At 39.6% G+C, this 25,658-nt stretch overlaps 2 protein-coding genes across 2 annotated transcripts in view; both read right to left on the bottom strand.

Annotated features, from left to right (window-relative positions):
- RGS22 (regulator of G protein signaling 22) overlaps positions 1–5,175 on the bottom strand; it is a 92,989-nt gene extending 87,814 nt beyond the window's left edge. The window contains exons 1-2 of the mRNA XM_036437409.2: positions 5,067–5,175; positions 4,533–4,561 (exon numbers count right to left, since the gene is read on the bottom strand). Of these exons, the coding sequence (XP_036293302.2) occupies positions 4,533–4,561; positions 5,067–5,091 (54 nt within the window). The 5' untranslated portion in view covers positions 5,092–5,175. The remainder of the gene's footprint in view (positions 1–4,532; positions 4,562–5,066) is intronic.
- Positions 5,176–12,023: 6,848 nt separating this feature from the next.
- Positions 12,024–25,635, bottom strand: FBXO43 (F-box protein 43). Its single transcript, XM_036436744.2, has 6 exons — positions 25,537–25,635; positions 22,138–23,609; positions 18,421–18,523; positions 15,738–15,821; positions 12,745–12,948; positions 12,024–12,645 (listed from the first exon to the last, which is right to left on the bottom strand). The coding sequence occupies exons 2-6, from the start codon at positions 23,592–23,594 to the stop codon at positions 12,397–12,399; spliced, it is 2,097 nt and encodes a 698-aa protein (XP_036292637.1). The 5' UTR covers positions 23,595–23,609; positions 25,537–25,635; the 3' UTR covers positions 12,024–12,396.
- Between the last annotated feature and the right edge of the window lie 23 nt (positions 25,636–25,658).

Below are 25,658 nucleotides of genomic sequence, written 5' to 3'. Positions count from 1 at the left end.
GGTGATTTATGAGCCTCGTCCCACACCCACTGCTCCACTGTCAGACACAGAACGTAGCCAGGGAGTTGCTCAAGCCCCTGGATATGGATTTATTGGCTAGCTGCAGAACTCACCATGGCCCTGTGAAACCGCTGGAGGAGTTTCCATCAGAGGTGTCCAAGAAGACAGAGCACAGCCAAAGGCGCTGACAGCTTGGAGGGAAGGAGGATGGGAGACCCTGGTGGCTAAGGTGATGGCCCCAAGTCACTGCATCCACATATGTCGCATATTTCTACCTGCTGGCAACTGATGGATGCATGTGGTAGTATCCAAGCTAGTCACAAGGTCATTGCTCAATAATGTATGTATATATTGCAATAAGAGCTTGATCATTATTTTGAAATATTTTTATATAAATTTTTTTATTGATTTCTAATTCTGTTTGTTTATCCTTAGAAATGTTAACATATTTGTCATGAAAAAAGAAAGAACTATTAAATTTTAACTATTAGAAATTTGAATGGTAGTAAAAAAAAATAGTCCAAAAATTGTTAATACCTTTTAGGTGATACAGTATCTCATCAACAGAGAGTATTCAAGAATTTTATAAGAATCACAATTAAAAAATCTTGATTAGGAATTGCATAAAGTCATTTCAAACATAAAATCTGATATTAAAAAGTTATGTATTTATGTATGGCTCTAAGAAGATAACTGTAGAAGTCACCATAGCAACCTTGTATAAACTTAAAATATTAACAATAACAATGAAAGTCTTTGTCTCATATTGTATAGTTTCCTTCAACTGTAGTAGCACATAAAAGCAAATAGCAGTGCCTTTCCAGGGATTACCCAATAGGTCCTAGCCTTTTTTGTCTGGGAATTTACAGTGTCTATAGAGACAGAAGAACCACAGATACACAGTTAGCTATAAGACAAAGAGAAATTTACATTTCATTTAGAATTGTGTTCATTTAGAAATAAAAAAATAAAAAGTCAATAATAATAAACAAGAGTTTGTAATCACTTACTAAAAAAAAGTTATGTACCCCCAAAATAAAATTAAGGAAATAATTCTATTTGCAATAGAATAAAAAAGAATTATTTAACCAAGGAGGCAAAGACTTGTATACTGAAAACTATATATCATTGCTGAAAGAAATTAGAGTAGACATAAGTAAATAGAATGACATACCATGTTCATGGATTGTTGAAATGACAATACTACCCAAAGCAATCAATCTATAGATATAATGCAATCTCCATCAAAATTTCAATTATATTTTATTTTTTTGTAGAAATAAGGGGAAAAAACACCTAAATTTTTTATGGAATCTCAAGGGACCTTAAATAGCCAACACAATATTGAAAAAGCATAAAGTTGAAGGACTCACATAATTTGATTTCAAGACAGCTAGGAGTAATCAAAACAGTATGGAAATGGCATAAAGAGGAACATATAGACCAAAGTCCAGACCATTGGAATAGAACAGAGAATGCAGAAATAAATCTTCTCATATACAATCAAATGATTTTCAACCAGAGTGCCAAGCTGATTTAATGGGAAAGAACACTCTTTTCAACAAATGATACTACGAAAAACTGGCTATCCACATGCAAAAGAATGAAGTTGGGTCCTTCCTTATACTATCCACAAAAATTAACTCAAAATGAATCAAAGATCCATATAAGAGCTAAAACTATAAAATACTTAGAAGAAAACATAAGGACAAATCTTCGTGATTTTGGATTGGCCATGCATTCTTACATGACCACATTTAGCTGCAAGGGAAGCCAGACAATGTAGACTTTATGTCTAGTATATATTATGGAAAAGGGTAGAATGGATTTGGGGGAACAAGAGATCTTTGCCACATACTTTTTTCTAAAACTATTAATGAGAAAAAATATTTTTAAACTTCTGAAAAACAGAGGGAAATATATAAGAATTATTTCATCGACAGATAATACTTGGTGACATTATGAATTTGAGGGTTTAGTCACAAACTGGTCTCAACTGAAAGCTGCCTGGAGCTCAAAAGCAGTCTGGACGAGTTTAGGTTGGAAAGGTTTCATGGAGGAGATGAGCTGGGTGGTGAAGAATGTACGAGATTGTGAAATAGACAAGGGCAACTAAGACAAACTTGACAGCAAAGGCAAGGAGGCTAGCAGGGCATTTTGGCTGGGGCAGAAGCATGTGGAAGTACTTTGTAAAACAAAAACAGTGCGAACATCATCTTTATCAGACAGAAGGTATTGGGAGGTGAGGTTCAAGAAGGCTGAAGCGGTCCAGAAAACCTTGAATACGCAAGGGAGGCTTCTGTCATTCTGGCTCTGCCAGTTACTAGATGTGTGGCCTCGGGCCACGTCAAGCTCTGTGTGACTTCTTCATCTGGGAAATGTGGGTGATAACCACCACCCAACAGAGCTGCTTTGAGGTTAAATACTGGCATCTAGTCAGCATTCAATAAATAGTAGGATTAAGAAAAGAAGTGAATAGTCGAGTAGCATGGTCATTTTTTTAAAAGAGTTGGTAGCAATCTGAGTTAGTAGCCAGGGTCAGAGTGACGTGAGAAGGAAAATCTAAAGTTAGACAGCAAAGCAATTTCATCCGGCAATAGCTGATGCACAGAGGTTTGCACTTTATCCAGCGGTTGGCAAACCGTGGCTCAAGAGCCACATGCGGTTCTTTGGCCCCTCAAGGGTGGCTCTTCCACAAAATACCACAGCCTGGGCGAGTCTATTTGGAAGAAGTGGCGTTAGAAGAAGTTCAAGTTTAAAAAATGTGGCTCTCAAAAGAAATTTCAGTCGTTGTACTGTTGATATTTGGCTCTGTTGACTAATGAGTTTGCCAACCACTGCTTTAGGCAAAGAAAAACTGGAGTTGGCAGAGGAATGTTGGAGGCAGTGATATCAGCTAGGAGTACTGCCGAAGTCCAGGCCCAGAGTCCGGGAGGGCCTGAAATAAGACAGTAGCTGTGAGGGTGGAGAAGAAGATCTGGCTACAAAAGGAACTTGCAGGAGCGAGGTGACGGAAAGGAAAGAAAGGCTCCAGCTTAAGTGACTTTGTATTATTTTCTTGGTTTTTGATAATTCCCTTAGGGAGAGATAAGTTCAGTTTAGACTGTTGAGGTGGTGCAGGGACAATCCAAATGATGAAGGCTCCCCATTACCCCATGGATACAGAGTCCTGACAGAAGAGATGTCTGGACCCGAGGCATGTAAGTTTGGAAGCCCTGTGAAATAAGGGGAGCTGAAGCTAGCAGAAAAGGAGCTCCTCCAGAGAAAGCCTGTAGAACAGAATCCTGAAAGTTAACACTTTCACCAGAAAAAAAAAAAAAAAATTGAGCCAGAAGGGGGGACATAAAATGAAAGATGGAAGAGCCAGGAGATAGTGGCATCAAAGGAACCAAGAGAAGGAGTGGCTGATAGAGGCTTCAACAGTTACAAAGCCCTGAAGAGATCAGCCGACTGCTCCAAGGTCAAGTGTGATGTTGCCGAGGGCTCATCGGAGCGTGAATGCTGGAGCTGATGGGAAAGACTGGCTGGCCCCAGACATGCTGACCGCTGGCTGGAATGAAGAATAGTTCAGGAGGCAGCTTAAAGAAATGTGCCGCTTACACAGCTATACCAGGGCAATGAGAAGAGAGGAGTTGCTGACATCCTCTATGTGCCTCTCACCCTCGGTCTCTCTCTCAGCAGTGGACCAAAGGCCTGGAAGGGCGAATGTGGAAGATGCTAGCAGGCACAGCCCTAAGCCTCTCCTCTCAGAGCCCCTGCTAGACTGTGAACTTTTCAAGACGTATCCGTGGCATCGATCACTACACGGTGAATTTAGAAGGTACTCCTGATTGTTGAATAAAAAGCCAATAAGATAATTGGCCAACAAAAGAAATAAATACCTGAGGACATAAGCAAATAATACAGAGAAGTTGCTATAGCTCTTGAAATCCAATCCAGACGATAGCAGGGGTTAGGCTCTGCTTCCTCCTCTCTAGCTGTGTAACCTGAGGCACGTTCATTGAATCCACAGTAAGAAAGACAAGAAAACCATTCCTCCATATAGTACTCGCCTACATGATAATATACATAATGTACTCATTGTTACTCAACTCTCCAGAAGTCTGATGTGAAAACAGTCAGTACATTTTTAAAGCAATCATAACTATATGTTGACCACTTATATTCCATCAACACCATCAAATGATGTTTATTTACTACAACCAGGAACTGCATGGCCACATCACGATAAAACCATGGATATAAAACTTCTCTCTCATAGAATTTCATTAAAGCATCTAGAGACATTAAATGAGGCCATTTATGTAAACCAACTTGAACAGCGACTAGCATCCACTGCAAAGATCCGTTAGCCCCTTCTTCAAAACATACCTGGAAAAGGGTTGCTAAGCCAAAGCTCCTATTACACTCATTTGGCAAAAAAAGAAGGAAAGAAAACATACAATTTTCTTTCTACACGTATGATTCGCTATTTAAAAAATAAAAAATAAAAGCCAGAGGAAAAAAACAGCAGGCCTCCAAATCGTACTTACAAAGTCTGCTTCTGTCAGAGTTGGTGGCTCTGAAATGAGATAAAATATATGACATTACCTCACTCAAATCGGACTTCCTTTTAAAGCAAACGAAATCACTTGGGACGGCACCTGGCCCTCCTTTCCACGGGGGCAAGCTCAGCGCATCGGGAGCCCTCGTGCATGCTCTGCACGCTCTGCACGATCTGCACCTGGGCTGACCTTGACCCTGGACTTGGAGGTGAACGTGGGGGAGAGCGGGGAAGGCCTCTGGAGCCCGCGGGGTCACAGGTTCCCTGGGGTGACTCCAGCTCCAATGGAGCCAATTAAAAGAAATTAAAAGAAGGTGGAGCCCCTGAGGCAGTGTCCGCTGGGGTCGCGGGGGAGGGGGGGGGGGGGACGCGGCGGTGAAGATCCTAACCACCTGCTCCGGGGAGATGGGGGGACGGGGGGAGGAGGGGGGCGTTTTCCGGGGTTTGGGGGCGGGGACAGTGACACCGGCCTTGGGAGCGGCGGGTGGGGGCGCCGTCCCCCGGCCCCCGGGCCGCCACCTACCCGCGGTGAGCCGCTTCTCGGGCATGCCGCCGGCCTCGCGCTCCGGGCGCCCGCCGGGCCGTCAGGGCCTCGGCGTCGTGGGGCCCAGCGCTCAGCGCCGCGCTGCCCGCACGGAGCGCCGCCGACGCGGAGGCGGCCCGTGCGGCCCCGCCCGGGTTGCCATGGAGCTTGGACAATGCGGGCGCGGAGCTGCCGGACGGTGGCCGGGCTTTGGGGGGGTAGTGGGATGGGGGGGTGGGAGGAGACGGCCCAGGCCGCCGCCGAGAGATGGGGACCACGCGCGCCCCGAATCCGAACCCAACGGGCGCAAGTCCCCTCTTCCCCTCCCAACCGCCCCCCCCCCCCCCCAGGGCCCTGGAGACACGCGACGTTACAGCCGGTTCCCCCAAAAGAGAGGCCGGCCGCACCGTCCAGGCCACCGGAGGACCCAGAAAGAAAAAAAGCCGCTGGCGAGAGGGTGCGGGGCTGGGCACCGGACTGGGGACCCCTGAGAAGAGGAGGGGGGAGGGAACAGTGGGCCCCAGAGTTTTCTTGCTAATGAAAGGGGACGTTGGACACGCATCTCCCGAGTTGATTTCCAGTTGTCTGAGTAACAAGCGAATAGTATCCAGGGGCTCTGGGAAGCACGTGTGAAGCCAGAGCTCTCCTGGATTTCTGATCCACTTGGTTAGGACTGCTGCTTTGAAAATTACCCAAGGAGGCCATTGTAGAGGGGACAGTAAATTTAGGATGGAGTGTATGTCCCAGAAAAACTTAGGTTGGGTTTAAGCGAAAGGTGAAATTTGAAACAACTTGTAATTAGAAAGAAGCGGGGGGGGGGGGGGGGGGGGGGTGGAGGGGGAGAAGAACATTTAAGTCATGGTCAACTCCAATTTCCAGCCCAGCCCTCTCCCTTTGAGCCCAAGAACCGGAAAGCCAACTGCTTGCTGTTACACCATGCTGGCTTTTCCTTGCATGCTCTCAAATCCGAATGTCCAAACGGAAATCTACATGTTCCTGCTCCGCGTCTTCAAATGTCACCTTCCCACGAAAACTCCAAGTTCAGTGTGGAGTACCAAGAGGCTCAAAGCAAAAACCACATCCTCAACCAAGTCCTGGGTCCTAATTCTGTGGGAGGCAAGTTCCTTGGCAGGTGGAATAAGGGAAATTGAAACAAAATAGTTAAACAAGCCAAACAATTTACAGTCAGCCAATCACAAGGTTTTATCTTTCTCAACTGAGGACCCTTAGGAGCAGCAAATGGTTTACGCGTTCCAGACCTTGCCTGGGCCGACCGGCTTCAGTCCTGGGCCTCTTCAATAACATTCTTTGATAATAAAACCAACCAGAAAATAACCCTAACCCCTCTATACCCACACTTTGACGAAATCAACATATTGAAGGACCCACCTGCAAAATTAATGAGTATTCGGTTGGGACACTCCTCTGACAGACTTGTCTTAGGATCCCCACTGACCAGAGAGAGAGAGAAAGCCTCAAGACAAAGAAGCTAGGGACCACACCCCCACGGCTTGTCTCTCTGCTCTTTTTCTAAGGTCTCTGTGAGACTTGCATCCAGGGGAGCAGTGGGCAACAGCAGCTGGTCCTGGGCTTACCCCCTGAACCTCTCTGTAGGGCCCCTTTTCCTCTAGCGTACCAGCGAGCTCCCTTCAGTCACTGTAACTTTAATTTCTCAGAGAGCCAAAGCAGTCCCACCTAGCCTCTCTCCTATTGCTGCTTCTATCCTAAGCCTTTCCTTCGTTTCACTATCCCCAGCTTTAATAAACATACTCTACCCTCAGCGCACTCTCACTAGAGTATGCCCACGCCTAGTATCACTGCTGTTTTTCTCCTAAACCAGTGGTCGGCAAACGCATTGGTCAACAGAGCCAAATATCAACAGCACAACGATTGAAATTTCTTTTGAGGGTCAAAATTTTTTAACTTAAACTTCTAACTCCACTTCTTCAAAATAGACTCACCCAGGCCGTGGTATTTTGTGGAAGAGCCACACTCAAGGGGCCAAAGAGCCACATGTGGCTCGCAAGCAGCAGTTTGCTGACCATAGTCCTAAACTATCAGGGACCCCACGAAACTTTCAACCAGGGGAACATAGGGCAGCAGCAGCTTATCCTGGACTAATCTCCTGAACCTATCTCCAAGGCCCCCATTTCTTTCCTGTTGTTTCTTCTACCTGAAGCACCCCCTCTGTTTTGTTTTGTTTTGTTTTGTTTTGTTTTGTTTTTTTGCCCCCAGTTTTAATAAGCCCACTCTCAAAATCCCCTGGACTGGTATAGTGAAATCTTCCTACAGCAAGCCAAGAACCAGACACTACTAGTGGGGCCTGTTCCAATTCTACCTTAAGGTATTTTGGGGATCTGTAAGATTCTCCCCTCCCGCACTAACCATCACAGCCTCAGCACAGGCACCCATTCGGACTGTTGTAAAAACTCTGAGTGGTTCCTCTTATAGTCTTTTCTCTAGGTAGAGTTCCCCTTAAATCCATCCTCCACTCGGAAAGCAAAATAATCTATCTAAATGCAAATCTGACTTCCTTAACACCTTCAGTGACTCCATACTCACCTCCTACAGTGATGGGGGAGGGGGGGAGGATTTCTAAAGCCAGCCAGGAGCCTGCAGGTATGTGAATGCTTAGGCAAGGAGTAAGACAATGGGGGGCTTGTATTGCAAGGAACCATAACACCTGCCTCTTCAGTTACACAGACAAAGACAAATAAACCACTACCTTGGCCAAACAAAATCATAAGGCCAAGTGAAGCAAAGGGAGAGAAGAAGAAAAGAACAGAAAGATAAAGGGAGGTGGAAGAAACACGTCATGAAGGGCTTTGTGGGCCCTGAGTGAAATTCGAACCATAGGATTTTTGAATGGAGAAGTACCCCTAAGAGATTTTACTTTTATTTGAAAAGGATCACTCTGGGTGCTGTATAGAGAATGTGAGTGATCACAAGTGGACGCAGGCAAGAGCTGATGGCTGATACCCATAGCAGTAACTCAGATTCTGCATTTTTTTAAAAAGGTAGAGCCAAGAGAATTTCCAGACAAGTTGGATATGGGAATGTACTAACATTAAGTTGTTGAGAATAACTCCAAGAGTTTGGGCATGAGCAGCCAGAAGGCGGGAGTTGCCATCAACAGAGATGGGAAAAGCAAAGTGGACCACCATGTGGGGGGATTTTAATAAGGCTATTGGCCATCCGAGTGAAGATGTTGAGTTTGCAATTCATAGGGGAGCCTGGAATTTGGGAGATGTGAATTTGAGAGGTGACATATAAAGGGGCATTTCGGGCATTTGCTTGTGCTGATTCTGCTGCCAGGAAAGCCCTTCTGGTCTTTGTTTTCATTGGCCTTAAATTCTTTTCTGTGCCAACCAGAAGAACCAAGATCCCAGACAGTAACCCCGGTTGGTAACATCTCCCTATTTTAACCTTTATTATATACAATGCATGTCTAATGTACTATCCAATCTATAAATAAACATCTCTTTTCTTAAATCAATTGAACCACCCCCTACTAGCCTTAAACAAATCACTCCCAGCACTTGTTTCAGGGGTATCTTTCAGTAGATCAATATACAGCATATTCACTTTTTCACATATCATTGCCTCTAAAATTCTATTACCGGCTAATGCGTTTGCTAATTCAAGTGAACAACAAATTTCCTACCCCTCTGCCTGTGATCATTGTACTTTCACACCTTTAGCAACATCAGTACTCGATGGCCTCTATGTTTTAAAATTGTATTAATTGGCCATTTCACTACCAAAAAGAAATATTCACAGCACAATTTCCTGAGATGTACACAATCCTCGGTGTAGCAATAAACTAACTCATGCTTGAGCATTCTCTCCTTTGTTGCCTGAGAGATGCTTTTTGTCATGCTATGGTAACAGCTTAAAAGGGTTGTTGGGTTGAAAACTAAAGTTTTATTCAACAGCCAAGACTTTTTTTTTTCTGTGAACAACTTGGTCAAGACCTGAATTGTTCAAGATGGGAGACATTTGAGAACTGAAGTTTGACTGTATATTGAGGAGTGAAACTAGCACCATAATCTATTTTAGACCATTTTTATCACTTCAAGAAACTTCTTTAGCTATCATCTCCTATTCTCCCCTCCCCAGCAACCACTAATCTACCTTCTGTATTTCTATAATTGCCTATTCTGGATATTTCACATAAATGAAATGCTGGTCTTTGTGACTGGTTTTTTTCACTTAAAAATGTTTTTAAGCTTCATCCATGTTGTGCCATGAATCAGTACTTCTTATCTTTTTATTGCTGAATAATATTCCATTGCATAGATATACAATAATTTGTCCATTCATGAGTTAATAATCATTTGGGTTGTTCCTACTTTTTGGGTATTATGAATCATGCTGCTAAGAACATTTATGTACAAATTTTTTTGTGGGCATATATTTTCATTTTTCTTGGATATATACCTAGAGGTGGAATAACTAGGTCAAAAGGTAGTTTGAATAGTTTAGCAAATCTGTGTTGACTTTTTAAGGAACTTCCAGACTGCTTTCCAAATTGGCCAAACGATTTTATATTACTACCAACAGTGGATAAGGGTTCTGATTTCAGTACATTCTCTCTGACATTTATCATCTGACTTTTTTTATTAAAGCCATCCTACGGGGTGTGAAATGGTTATCTCTTTATGGTTTTGATTTGCATTTCCCTGTGGTTTTATTTTTAAAACTAATTTTATTCTGTCTCTGGCCCCCAAACTAGCTAGTTTTTTTCAAAAAGGCAAATTTTTGCAATTAATCTATATCATTGTTGAAAACCAATGCAGTTCAAAACCAAGAGTTTATAATGGAAACTATATTTACACAAATGGAAATAACTTGCCCTAGCCTGTTTGGTTCAGTGGATAGAGCACTGGCCTGTAGATTGAAGGGTCCAGTATTCCATTCTAGTCAAGAGCACGTAACTCAGTTGCAGGCTCAATCCCCAGGGCATGTGTGGGAGGCAACCAATCAATGTCTCTCTCACATCAATGTTTCTCTCTTTTTGTCTCTTCCCCTCCCTTTCACTCTCTCTAAAAGTCAACAGAAAAAATATCCTTGGGTGAAGATTAATATAAAGAATAAATACCTTTATAATAAATAAATGAATGGAATTAACTTTTTGTTTATTCCCTTTTAATTCTGGACATATTGTTAGCAAATTTGAAGGATGTGTTTGAGGTGGCCTTAAACATTGACTTCGCAGTACACCTGCAATTCAACTTCGGGAACTTGGGAAAGCATCTCAGTCTCCCTGCAAAACAGCTAAAACTGAGATATGAGAAGCCAACATAACCATGGAACAAGTAAGAGTGATATCATCATGTTAAGCTTCTGTGGACAAAGAAAAATGATCAGCCCAAAAACAAATGTCACAAAGGCTGACCTGAATTGCAAGTATTAACTTGCATTAGGGCTACTCTTTGTAGCCTAATTAGGCCAAGAGGGTGCAGGAATTCAATGATTCTCCCAAATACTGCTGGAGAGACTGGTGTGTGTGTGTGTGTGTGTGTGTCCTTGACAATCAAGAGCAAAATGTCAGGTATCCTCCCTGTTTAATCATGTAAAAGTACCAGTCCTTCCTTGGGCTTGGTGTGGTAGGGTATAACTGAAGCCTAGTTCTAAACCTTTCTGAGTATAAACAAGAATAGCAGCACCAAAGGCTGAAATTAATCTTATCATTGTGATTTTAATTTTTGATGGCAATAGGATATTTTATGTGGCTAAAAGTCTGAATATAAATGGACAATGGTCAGACCAAATGACAATAGAACTTTGATCATAACCTCTGTAGCAATCAGACTTGGAAACCAAACTACAGCCTCTGCAGCAATAGGCCCAGAATGGTCAGAACTTACCGTATTTTTCGGACCATAAGACGCACTTTTTTCCCCCCAGAAGTGGGGGGGAAAAGTCCCTGCGTCTTATGGTCCAAATATAGCCTACACATATACTTTTAAAAAAAAAAGTTTTTTTACTTGCCCGGCTCTGTGTGGTCTCTGTGTGCTTGCCCGGCTCTAAAATGGTTCTAAATGCTGCTGTTTACTTTACAGGGTTGATTACATGTGTTTATGACTGTGATGTTGGGTTTTAATGCACATAAAATATTTTAGGACACTATTTGTTTCAGAATCTTTTTTTCTTCATTTCCCTTCTCTAAAAACTGGTGCGTCTTATGGTCCGGTGCGTCTTATGGTCCGAAAAATACGGTAATCAGTAACCACCTATTTTTGTCCCCACTTCTAACTCTGGACCAATCACAGAAAGTCACATATGCTTTCCAGATCCATCATATAAGTTCCAGTTAGTCTGCTCCCGGCTACCCCAGGACAGCACCTGAAACAAGCACCACCTTCCTGCAGAATTGAAAATGTTGGAGGGAACTGATAGTGTGCCACCACCATTTCGAACCTTCTATTCCTATGGCTCCACAGTCCCTGGTAGGGAGCCAGGAGGGCAGAGCCACTGGACAAGGAAACAGATGGCCACGGCACAGACCCAGCTGCCCAAAAGGTGTTCTGTAAGTCATCCCAGAAAACTGCACTCTTGCAAACCAGCTAAAATATTTTAATTAGCAACTCTGAGTAATAATTATTACCAAAAATGTATCCTATATACACTTTAAAAATTAAGTCTAGGAACATTTCCCTATCTAGCAATGTCACAGTACATCAATGTCCAATACACAAAAGCTAAATTTCTTTTTTTGAAATCACCATGCGTAAGTCTTTGGTGCCCTCTTGTGGAATATTAAGTGTGAACTTTGAATTATTTACCCTCCTCCACAAAGAAACAATGAGTATTCCAGTCTTTTAAATGCCCAAATATTACACTCACCAAATTAAGAGAAAGCTTGAAATTATAAATTTAATAGAACTGCTGAAACATTTTATTTATATTTCATTTCAGTCAAATACTCATTTTCTAATAAGACCATCTATCTCAAGTTCAAAAATTTAATATTTGGAAAACTAGTTTTAAAAAGTGATTGAAGATCATTTCAACATAGTGATGAAATGCACAATCTTTAAATATTACATGAAACAGTTAAATACATATAAACAATAACAATGAAAAATCTTTATTTAAAAACACTAAGTTATTAAAATGGGTAAAAGTGACGTAGTAAAATAAAATTGTTTCTAAAGTCACTATCTTAAAGAAAACATACAGTGACATGGATTATAATATAAACAAAATAGGAAATAAATCATCATCTGTCATTAATGGGAAATTTTGCATGCTTTCAAAATATCCATAATTTTAAGTCAGACTAAATGTTGCTTGGGGAAATGCTTCTTCTATATCTAAAGTCTCTTTAGAGGCGTTTTAAATTCCGCTTACTCTGGGCACTTCCTGGAAGAGGATCTTTTCTGTTTCTTGGCTTTGCTGCTCGTCTACTACATTCTGCAGACCCATGGTAAGCACACAAACATAACACACAAAAGTCAAAACCACAGGCTGTGCGGCTACACAGGCCCCTTTTCTTATATGGCTGGTACTTAGCAGGGGATTGGCACCTCGGGCAAGGTTTTAATGCTTCATCAATAAAAAGTGTTTTGGCAACCTGCAGTAAAAGCATATATACTAAATCTTCTAGTTTCATATAGACAATCACTTTATTTCAAACTCTGCAAGTATTTATTTCTAATAAAATAATACTTACCCTAACATATTCTTCCTGTTTACTATGTGAGTCATTAATTGAAGAGCTTGCTATGGGTGTCAAAACTTCTCCCCAAGGAGAAAATGTTGAAACCTGTTCTTTCTCAGAACTTGGTGTTCTAGCCTGAGCTTGTACAGAACTTAAAGCTGAACGATTTGAAAGCTGAAACCGAGTGGCAGCATCCTGAACATTTAATATAGCCTGCTGTAGTAAAAGACAAGAGGAGTCAATACTGTGATATCAAAAGTTCTAGGACAGCTTTCTGATGAACATCTATTTAAATGTTTGGACATCGTTTTATACCACTAGAATTTTTTCCCTAAACCACTGGACATGGTTTTACACAACTAGAATTTTCTCCCTAAATCATATTTAAAAATTGAAAAATAACCCGACAGGTGTGAGCAGTTAAGTGTCGACCTATGAACCAAGAAGTCAAAGTTCGATTCTGGTCAGGGCACATGCCCAGGTTGTGGGCAAGAGGCAACCAATCAATGATTTTCTCTCATCATTGATGTTTCTCTCCTCCTCCTCCTCCTCCCCCTCCTCCTCCTCCTCCTTCTCCTCCTTCTTTTCTCTCTGAAATCAATTTTTAAAAATTGAAAATAAATGTTAGCTTTTGGTTTGCATGATTATCTTTTTGTTTAAGGAATGGGTTAGCAGACTTTTCCTGGAAAAAGTCAGATAGTATATTTTACACTTCTCAAATCAGACAGTCACAGCTACTCAACTTCCATTTTAGCAAAAGCAGCTATAGAGATAGGTAAATGAGAAAGCAGTGCTGAGGTCTAATAAAACAATTTAAAAATAAAGGTGATGACTCAGCCAGTGATTCCGTGGTTGAGTGTTGACCTATGAACCAGGAGGTCATGGTTCAATTCCTGTTCAGGGCATATGCCCAGAGGTGTGCAGGAGGCAGCCGATCAATGATTCTCTCTCATCATTGATGTTTTCTATCCCTTTCTCCCTCTCTCTTCCTCTCTGAAATAAATAAAAACACATTTTTAAAATATAAAAATAGAGGTGATGGGCCCTGGTCGATGTGGCTCTATGGTTGAAGCATCAGCCAGCCAGTGACCAAAGGGTTGCAAGTTCGATTTACAGTCAACGCCATGTACCTGTGTTGTGGTTAGGGTGCATGCAGGAGCAACCAGTGCAGAGGCAATCAACTGATGTTTCTCCTCTCCTCTCCTCTTTTCCTCTCCTCTCCTCCCTCCCTCCCTCACTTCCACTCTGAAAGGCAATGAGAAAAATGCTCTCATATGAGGATTAACAACAGCAACAAAAAAATTCTGGTGATAGTGAGCATTTGGCCCACAGACTGGAGTTTGCCTACTTGTTTTAAGCCAGGTTCTAAGAAGGGAATGAATCCTTTTAAAAGTTTGTTATGGGATCTGAGACTGGTTTGGCTCAATGGATAGAGCGTCGGGTTGGGGACTGAAAGGTCCCAGGTTCGATTCCGGTCAAGGGCATGTACCTTGGTTGCGGGCACATTCTCACTGCTGCAAAGAGTGAGATCCTTTTGCCCGTAGCTGTGCAGGAGGCGGCTGATCGATGACTCTCTCTCATTGATGTTTCTGACTCTCTATCTCTCTCCGTTCCTCTCTGTACAAAATCAATTAAAAAAAATTTTTTTTTAAATAAAAAAAATTTAAAAAAAAGTTTGTTATAGGATATCATGAAATTCTTTGAAGGTTCTTTCCTTTGCCTTATATCAAAAGTGTAATGGGATTAGACTATGAGACTCAATTTGTTCGGCTGTTGTTTGTAATATTTGTAAATACTTGATTCTTTTTACCTTTGAATTTTAAATAGCTTTGGTATTTTAAAAGGATAAAAAGCAATCAATCTCATCTGAATTGGATTTCTACAGTACTCAAATATTTAGCCAAGAAATATTCTCAATGAGTAATCCTTACAGCCTTCTATTTTGTTGAAGTTGATATTAAAAATAATAAGTTAAAAAAAAAAAAGTTGGCGTTCTTAACCAATTATCAGAATAAAGTGAACTGCAGGTAAATTTCCACGTGTTCAACTATAATTGTGTTTCTCTCCCTGGATAGTCTTCTTTAGCCACTATTGGCTTCTAGCAATGGGGAAACCTAAAACATAAGAAATTATGGTAGAATAAGTTTAGGAAATGAGGTTAGTTGGTCATGATCAATTACATGATTAACAGTTTAACAACATATATGTAAGTATAATGGATGAATTTATTTTCAGGAATTAGAATTCGGTTGAACTTTTTCAAAGACTCAATACATCTCTATATTATATTTCTATAAATGATTTGTAGCCTAGGCCACGAGCACATGACACAATAGCACACAAATGAATTTTTATGAAATTGGTAAACTCAGTGATTATGCATGCACCAAGAGAATAGAGATATGTTGTTGAAGCAAATTTCAGCCACAGAAGTAACATTCATTCATTTAACAAATATTATGGAAGACCTAAGGTGCCAAGTGAATTAAACAGTTCCATCCCTGTTCTGGAGCAATTATTTGTGTGTGCAATTATCTCTGAACAGTACAAAGCAAAGCAGTTAACAAAGGCACATGTCTGTGAACATCTAAATTTTCTGAAACAGTCATCAACATGTTACCAGAAAACATTTAAATGTGAGAATGGAGTCACCTTATGTTGTTCATTTCCATGATTATGAAAAAAAAAGTGCAGAATACAGGAAATTTAGAAATGCAATGGAAAAGATGTATCATTCCAATTGTAATGTTCATTCTCACTGCTGCAAAGAGTGAGATCCTTTTGCCCGTAGCTGGTCTGTGCCTTCTAATTTGCACACATATGGAGCTTTCAGTGATGCTATACAAGTGTGAGAAAAACTGTCTAACAACTTTGTTTCATATGTTTGTTTTGATTAATGATACATTAGGATAGTTCAGTAGAAAGCATCCAGTCCGTAATAGAATGAGAGGGCACAGGACACCAGGAAGGATGTCCCTGAGGAAAAGAAGGAACAGGTAGAATACCTGATATGTTTGGACTTGCAGAGAAGAGATTTCCAGTTCTGGTGGATAATAGGAGATGAAATCAGGGACCTGTATAGAGAAACACTAAGCAAAAAAGAAAGAAACTGGGCAATTATTAACTCTAGGGGTAAAAAAAAGTTATATAAAAAAATCTGCATATTACAACTGTCAAAAAGTCATAATAATCTCAACAGTCTTCATAATGTGAGTGCATAATTCTGATTCACTCCCAAGTGGTGTAGTTATACTCATTAAGATAGAAGAATGGGAGAAAAGCATTCAGAGATGTGGGTAGATAGTGCTAGTAGTGATGAGAGGCTAGAGAACAGACAATCCTGTAGGAAAAAAAAATGCAAAAATATAGCAGTTAAGGCATTCTATTTAGAAATGTCAGAGGGAACAACTGAAGAAGTAAAAGTTATCTTGATGGTGTAAGAAGAATGGGAATGCAGAGGGCAGGAGGATGTGTTTTAAGTCTCATTGTCCAATTTAACTTTAACTATGTATTAATTTCATTTTGATAAAAAAAAAAAAATTTTACTCCTAGCTGGTTTGGCTCAGTGGATAAAGTGTCAGCCTGCAGATTGAAGGGTCCCAGGTTCAATTCCAGTCAAGGGCACATACCCTGGTTATGGGCTTGATCCCCAGTAGGGGGCATGCAGGAGGCAGCCAATGGATTGTTCTCTCTCATCATTGATGTTCCTATCTCTCTCTCCCTCTCCCTTCCTCTCTGAAATCAATTTTATTTATATATATATATATATATATATATATATATATATATATATATATATATTTGTTTTTTTTAATTAAATCAAACCAAAATAAAGAAAGAGAGTTCCAGTAAGGGGGAGGGAAGTATAGTTCTTTAAGAAACCAAGGTTTAAAAAAATCGTGGCTAGGCTATGAAAATAATATTTTATTTAGAATTTCCTAAAAGGTTGCCATACACAATCACAAGTTTCTACCTTATAATATGTAAGGAGTACATGGGGCTAAAAGTTTAATATTAGTAAGTTCTAGCTTTAAAAAAAAAAAAAAAGTGTGTTTTAAGTCTGTCATTAGCATGTAGGGCAGCACTCTAAAAAGATACATTAGAAATGCAATAAATATCTTCACTATTATAAGCTCCCAAAGCCAGCAGCTGTAACCATAAGTTTCCAGGAGCTATGAATAAGTTGTAAGGCAACTCATTACAAGCAAGATGGTAAAACTTTTCTCCAAAGTAAAATAAAAAGTCAGAGCAGTCCCTAATATTTAACAGAATCCCTAATATTTCATAGTAATGAGAAACTCTCCCATTTGTATCTGGGTGCTCTTATTTGTCTTATGCTATGCTTCATTTCAAGTTTATCAAATTGAAAATTTCCTTTAATATGCTATTAAATACTTTCTACTAGGGCAAGAATAAAAGGGTGAACTCTCAATCTCTTTTGGGATTGATGCCTAAGAAATGTCTGTTTGAATATACAAGAAAGATGGCTGCCAGAATCATCAGATGCCTATTACAGCAAGGACGACTTTTCTTGTACCTTCAAAGCTGGATCTCAAATCTTCAAAAGGGGTACAAGTTTATGGTGCTTTACCAGTCATAATCTGCCATGCTCACTCGCCTCTAGGCCTTCATATATATTTCTAGAGGCCTGGTGCATGAAATTTGTGCACGGGGGGGAGGGGTGTCCCTCAACCCATCCTGTACCCTCTCCAATCTCGGACCCCTAGAGGGATGTCCGACTGCCTGTTTAGGCCCGATCCCAGAGGACATCCCTCTCACAATCCAGGACTGCTGGCTCCCAACTGCTCACCTGTCTGCCTTCCTGACTGTCCCTAACGGCTTCTGCCTACCAGCCTGATCACCCCCTAACCACTCCCCTGCCAGCCTAATTGATGCCTAATTCTCCCCTGCAGCTGATTGCCACTAACTGTCCTCCCCTGCAGGCCTGGTCACCCCTAACTGCCCTCCCTTGCAGGCTTGATCACTCCCAACTGCCCTCCCTTGCAGGCCTGGCCCCTCCCAACTCCCCTCTCCTTCTGGCCATCCTGTGGCAGCCATCTTATATCCACATGGGAGCAGCCATCTCTGACCACTTGGGGGCAGCCATCTTGTGTATTAGAATGATGGTCAATTTGCATAATACTCTTTTATTATATAGGATTCCTTTTGCTGGAACACTATTCTGTCTCAGCTGAGATACACTTTTCCTGAAAAGCCTTCTCTTAATCCCTAAGTATTAAATATTCCTTTTAAATATTCCAATAGAACTAATTCTGGTCACCCTACCTATATCATTTACAAGATATGAGCTCCAAGATCGCAGAGACCATGTCATGAATGTTCGCCATTGTTTTTTAAGCAACTGGCATATATCATCCACTAAAAGGATTGAAAAAATGCTGTAGGAATATCTAATTATGAATAGGACCCAGTATATCACTAGTATTCAAATACTGCTAATAGTACATACACTTAACAACAAAACCCAACAAGATGTTCTTGATGCTAGGTAGTCTACTCCACTTATAGTCCAGAAAGAGATAGAGATTGGGAAAAGAGGTGAGAGTGAACGTTTGCTAAATGGAAAAGGGTAAAAGACGGGAAAATCAAATTTGGTTGCCCACCAATATGGGATTAATAGATGTTTATATTTTAGAATCCATTTTATAAAAGTATTATATACATTACCTTAGCATGTGTTTTCAGTTGTGTGAGATAAAATCTCCTCCTCTGATTTGCTTTTTTATTTTGAACAATAATTTCACGCCAATTTCTGCTCACGTTCCAAACACTATGACAAAAAGATCAGTCCTTATATTGTATATATACCACAAGATTAACATTTTCTGCAAATGGCAATTAATAAGAAAAACTGTTTTTAAAGATTTTAAGTTTGATTCCTAAAATATGATTTAATCAATATCAGTTTCTTATGGTTTCACCATATGAAAGAAATCCTATTAAATATATGTCAGCATTACATTGAGAAATTATCTTATAAATGGTTAAGGGAAAAACAGTTTAATGTAAAGCCAATATGAGTCCATGAGAGACTGATTAAGAGGATTTCATTTCAAATGTGATACTAAGATTGAAAACATGACTTGCAGCAAATGATTATCATTTATAGCATAAGAGATTTTTTACTTTTTAATCAATTCCTCTTATAATATATTTAACAAATCTGTCATTTTCATTAAACAAGCATAAGAGCAATCAATCCTTCATTGGAAGTACTAAATGTCAAATAATAAATACTATTACGGGCAGCAGTACAAAGTTTCTATCCTATAAATCACAGTTTAAGAGAATGAAGCAACTAAAGAAAAAATTCAGTGATTGCTTGTTAATCAATAACTTTGACTATACTATTAAAATAATCCTTCAACTGTTAATCTTGTCTTTTTATTACTCTAAATTAACTAATTACTAAAAGAGAGTTGAAAAACAAAGTCACATAGTAAGTTAATACTTGAACTGTCAACACTACTATCCTTCCAGCTACCACAGCTGCTTCAGTTGCCGTTGCCTCCCTAAACTGGTACATGCATCTTATAGCAGTCTGATGAAAGGGAACACAAAGAAAGTCACCCATTAATTGGGAAGAAATGAACTATATACTGGGTATTTGCCAGAGCTATTGATATTTCCACTAACCATAATCTCCAATGACCAAGAATGAACACTGCTATTATACATGCATTCTACAATACAAATACTATAAATTTTAAGGGCTGGGCAGGAAAGGTAATTATTGAAATACTAGAGGCCAAATGCATGAAATCCGTGTAGGGGTTGAGGGTTTCCCTCAGCCCGGCCTGTGCCCTCTCAAAATGTGGGATTCCTCACTAACTGCCCACCTACTTGCTCCTTACTGCCCACCTGCTTGCTCTGTGAAACTCCTTAGCACTGCTGTGGAGGCGGAAGAGGCTCCTGCCACTGCCACTGCCACTGCACTCACCAGCCATGAGCTAGGCTTCTTTTCTTTTTTTCTATATATTTTATTTTTTTATAGAGAGGAAGCGAGAGGGATGGAGAGATAGAAACATCGATCAGCTGCCTCTTGCACACCCCCTCCTGGGGATGTGCCCACAACCAATGTACATGCCCTTGACTGGAATCGAACCTGGGACCTTTGAGTCCACAGATGGACGCTCTATCCACTGAGCCAAACCGGTTTTGGTGAGCCAGGCTTCTGGCTGAACAGTGTTCCCTCTGTGGGAGCACACTGACCACAACTGCCCCCTCCCCACTGTGGTCAGTATGCCTCATAGTGACCAATTACTGTAGTCACTGGGCTTTTATATATATATCAATGATTGAGTATCAACTACTCCCAGAAGTGAATACCCAACAGCATCACCTTAAGTTTTCATTTAACTAGTCAGTATGCAAATACTCCAACATATAAAAATAAAATTCCTATATCTCAGCCATCACTTAACTTTTAAACAAATTATCTCATTTGAACATTTTTAAAAATGTGCACATATATGTGTACTAATCTGTTTATTATCCTACTTGGGTTAAACCAAGTACATTCATGATCAAATCTATTTGGAAAGTCTTTACACCTTAATAAGTTTATGGAAAATTCTAGATTAGAAATTCAGAGGACTCAATTATAGATCTGGATCTATCCTTATCTCCTTGAATTATTGGCTGGTCACTTCTCTGGAGCTCAGTTTTCTCGTTTTCAAAATACAGGATTGGACTAAATATGTCAGACTTCCAGCTATGAAATTCTACAATTCTCTGCAATAGCCTACAAGTGATTTATGCGAGGAAGGTGAAGCTGGGCTCTAATAGAAATTGTGTAGCCATAAAAACAGTAAAGACTCCATGAACCACCAAAACCGGTTTGGCTCAGTGGATAGAACGTTGGTCTGTGGACTGGAGGGTCCCAGGTTCGATTCCGGTCAAGGGCATGTACATTGGTTGCAGGCACATCCCTGGTGGGGGGGGTGTGGGAGGCGGCTGGTCAATGATTCTCTCTCATCGATGTTTCTAGCTATCTATCCCTCTCCCTTCCTCTCTGTGAAAAATCAATAAAATATTTTTTAAAAAGACTCCATGAACCAAACTGACATATCCCTATCAAAAAAAGAGGTTCACTAACTCTCCTGCATGTCCTCCCCCAACCATTACCTTGCAGAAATCCTGTTTCACATAACTTCCTGCCTTCCTAGTTATGGCATTCACAAGGGTCTTGTCTTCTGATTGTCTTGGGACTCTTCAAAATTGCCCATATGAACAAGGTCTCACTTTAGTCTTTGTAACCCTAGTTCCCACCCTCAATACTCCTAAATGTCTTAGTTTCTCTTTAGTTTTATAGCAGTACTCAATACACTGAAATCTCTGAGATCACAAATTCTTCAGTTTCTAATCCCTTAAAATTCCCCAAATTAATTTCCATTGCTGTTGGCTTTTAAAATGAAATAATATATATTCCCTTGGTCTCTAGAACTTAAATAAATGCAGCCAAAACCGGTTTGGCTCAATGGATAGAGCGTCAGCTTGGGGACTGAAGGGTCCTGGGTTCGATTCCGGTCAAGGGCATGTACCTTGGTTGCGGGCATATCCCTAGTAGGGGGTGTGCAAGAGGCAGCTGATCCATGACTCTCTCTCATCGATGTTTCTCTCTATCTCTCTTCCTTCCTCTCTGTACAAAATCAATAAAATATATTTTAAAAAAATAACTAAATGCTATTCTTTGTATATTGTAATTTCTTAGTCATCATAATGCTTTATATTATTTCTGACCAAGTATTATACTTTCCTACAATTTTCAATCTGACAACAGGATGTGAACTATTAAGTAAATCATTAAATAACTTTCATGGAATAAAGGATGTAATTTTGAAAATCTAAAGTACAATTTTTATAAACTCTCCTTCCAAATGTCAGGGACATGAACTTTATCCCAAAGACTAAATTATTGCTTCTAAAGCAGGCTGTTAGCCTGGCTGGTGGTCTCAATGGATTGAACATCATCCCATGAACCAAAAGGTCACAGGTTTGATTCCTGGGCATGACCAGGTTGCAGGCTCAATCTCTAGTGTGGGGCTTGCAGGAGGGAACTGATAAATTATTCTCATCATTGATGTTTCTCTCTCTCTCCTCTCCCTGCCTCTCTGAAATCAATAAAGATATCCATATTTTTTAAAGTTGCCCAGTTGGTGTGGCTCAGTGGTTAAACATCGATCCAGAAACCATCAATTCCTGGTCAGGGTAAATACCGGGATTAGGGGTTCGATACTCAACACAGGGCATGTAGAAGGCAGCCAATCAATCATCAATGTTTCTCTCTCTATCCCTTTCATTCTCTTTCAAAAAATTAATAAAAACATATTTTAAAATTTCTCAATGTGTTAAGAAGTCTTTTCAGAAAAAAGTATTTCTTACCTGCATAGGCTTTCTGCAGACAAGGAATCTAAAACAACTGCAAGAATATGCTTTAGATTTCTATATTTTAATTCTGTTAAGATGTCTAGTTTTTCTATACCCATTTTCTTGCCAATCAGTCCTTCAAGTACACACTGCAGTACAGCTATTTTTGCCTCATCCCTATCTTCTAAGAATTCACATGTACCACTTTGCTGGAATCTTTTCCTTTTGTTTTTCATAAAGAGCTCATGTACTAACTGCAAGGCTGGGGTATTCGATAAATTATTAAAGCCTAAACTCAGTTCCTCACTCTGACTATCACTGCTAGGCTGACTCTCTGAGATGTCTGAAGAAGCTGCTGGTGTTGTTTCAGATTCAGAGTGGGTGATCTGGCTTTCCTCTTCTGTCTCAGACTGTGAGCCTTGTTCCCGAAGGGTAGACAGTCTTCTCAACCTTCCAAGGCGCCTCGACCTTCTTATGGTGTCCTCCACTTTAAGAGTTCCCTTATGTTTCTGAAGTCGTTTTTGAAAAGAACTCTCCTGGTCAGAAAGGGAATCTGATTTATCAAAGAAAAGTGAGTAAAAACCACTATCTTCAGGTGTTGAAATATTGCTTCTCACTTGAGGAAAAAGCCTTTGACTTGCCTTAAATTTAATGTTTACAACAGGGCTATTTTTTGGAGTCACAAATATGTCCTCATCTGTTTCACAAGTTGTTCCACTACTAGAGGAGCCCAGAAGTTCAGGGAATGTATTCTCATCGTTAATACATGGGCTACTACTATCACTAAAGTCATGGGTGATAGAGTCTTTAAAATTATTGCCCTGAATTGGTGATATACATTCAACTTCAAATAGGCTACAATCATCTTTGGAGTCATCAACTGTGGAAGTCTTCTGTTGAGAAAAATTAAGTCTCAGTTTTTGAGGGCTTGAAGTCCCTTCTTCTGTTTTCAAAGTACTAGTTACTAAAGCACTAAAATTACTTTGCTTTGGAAAATCTGAAGCACTGCTTGGAATATCTGTTTCAAAGTTGAGAACCTCACTTAAACAACTTTCTATAGAACTATCTTGTGATTCAAAACTTCTTTCTAGAGGAGAGAAAGAATCATCCAGCCTTCTGGGCCACCGTAAACGTTTTCCATTGAGTTTAGGAGTTTCACAAAAGTCTGGGGGTATGGCCGATTTCTTCTTAAAGAAGACAATTCTCTTTTTTTTAGTAGGGGTTTCTAAAGGATTTATTAAGTCCAGACTTGTTTCAAAAATTTCATAGTTTAATGTTGGGTCTTCATGCTTCTTTACCCAAAATTCTTTATCTTTATCAAAGTTGCAAGGTTTTAAAAACTCACTGTAGTCAGTATCTTGAAATGAAAATGTGGAACAAAAATCTCTGAAGCTGGAGTACTTGATTTTGACAGGAGAGTCCATCTCATTTCCTACTCCAGTTCCAACCTGGCCTGAATGACTTTCTGACATCTTCAAAACCTGTTTCTAAAATGTGAAAACAGATGTTATTCTTCCTTTGAAATGCACAGCCTGACAACTTACACCAAAATATACTATTTGTGATGAGTACAGATAACAGAAATTTTATGACAATAAAAAGTTATTTTTACTTGACTATGCATAGTCTAAGCACCATGCACAGATATTTTCTTGAACTATACTTGAGAAAAAAAATCTGGCATTTTCATTTTCACATGATTTTATTACCTTATGATTTTAACAGCACTAAAGTATAAAAGCACTAAAATACCACTATTTGTGGTAAATCCACTCTTTATAATGTTCTTGAAATTCCAATTAAAAATTTCAATTACTTAAAGAAATGTGACTTGGTAATTTTATAAGGAATGACACTAGCAAATACTTTATCATCACATTCCTTCTTGGAAACTCAAATTAAATCTTAACTCAAAGGAAGAAAGATATCAAAGGATACTAAGATAAGTGTTAATCTTTCAAAGTTTTCTCCAGACCAAATATAATTTTTCTCTATTAAAAATTCCTGAGAAGATATATTTTGTCTATAATGGGAAGTAATTTATTTATGCCTAAGTTATATCAGTTAAATATTTGAATGCATGAGGTGATGTTTTTTTAATTGCTATTCTAACCACAAAATCAAATGGTTTCTTTATAATGATCATTACATCATTATTACTTCGCAAAGTATCTTAGTCTTTTTCAACCTATATTCTTTTCTGGCAAATTTCACATGTTTCTTTATGATCTCAATCCCCTTGGATACTGAGAATCACTGCTATCTTTTGCACATGCTTACCAGCCAAGACTATCAACTTTTGCTTTCTAGAATTTTTATATTTTAAAACAAATTGTTTCCAAATGTATTAATAAAATAGAATATGTTTTAACATTTCACCCCCAACCACGAATGTTTCCCCCTCTCTAAGAGTCATTCTAGTGACCGTTTCGTTCATGTCATTTGGCAAAATTATCAATAAGTCGAGGAATTCTTTCAAAAAGTTAAGACAAATGCAACTATTCTACTACTTCACCACTAGGTGTCTCACCGTGCTAGACTTTGGGAAACTGAGAGGCAAATTGTTAGAAATAAAGTGAGGGTTAGGGGGCTGACTAGAAAGCGTAAGTGGGTGTGGGAGAAGGGGATATATGTACTACTTTTAACAATAAAGATTTATAATTAGTCCATAAAAAAAAAAAACCCACACACCTTCCTATTTTTTTCCTCCTCAACTACACATTTGGAGTTGCCCCTGCCCTAACTGGTTTGGCTCAGTGGATAGTATTGGCCTGCAGACTCAAGGGTCTCAGGTTCAATTCCGGTCAAGGGCATGTATCTTGGTTGCGGGCATATCCCCAGTAGGGGGTGTGCAAGAGGCAGCTGATTGATGTGTTCTCTCTCATTGATGTTTCTAACTCTATATCCTCTCCCTTCGTCTCTGTAAAAAATAAATAAATAAATAAATAAATAAATAAATAAATAAATATATACTTTTTAAATGTTGCTTCAAACTTGCTATCTTTGTTGTCAACACGGTCATCTTTCTACTATCTTGACATTGGTCTGAAAGAAAACTTGGTTCTTCAAAATTAATTTTTAAATTATTTAAAATTATTCATGCCAGCCCTTTGGTTTGGCTCAGAAGGCAGAGCTTTGGCCTGTGAACTGAAGGGTCTGGGGGTTCAATTCCCGTCAGGGCACATGCCTAGGTTGTGGGCTTGATCCCCAGAAGGGGTCGTGCAGGAGGCAGCCAATCAACGATTCTCTCATCACTGATGTTTCCATCTCTCTCTCCCTCTCCTTTCCTCTCCGAAATCAATAATATATATATATATATATATATATATATATATATATATATATATATATATATATATATATATATTTAAAAAATAAAATTCATGCCAAATCACGGAATTCCCATTGACTTACTTAATTTTACTGACTCAACAATTCCCTGATGAATCAAACAAGCCTCCTTAATAGTCAGTGGTTTAACACCAGGCTCCTGAGAACGATTCTATGGTGCTCTTAGAAAAGAAAGAAAATAAAAA

The sequence above is a fragment of the Pipistrellus kuhlii genome, unplaced genomic scaffold, assembly GCF_014108245.1.
Source record: "Pipistrellus kuhlii isolate mPipKuh1 unplaced genomic scaffold, mPipKuh1.p scaffold_m20_p_14, whole genome shotgun sequence".
Taxonomy (NCBI): Eukaryota; Metazoa; Chordata; class Mammalia; order Chiroptera; family Vespertilionidae; genus Pipistrellus; species Pipistrellus kuhlii.
This window is presented reverse-complemented; position numbering and strand designations above follow the sequence as displayed.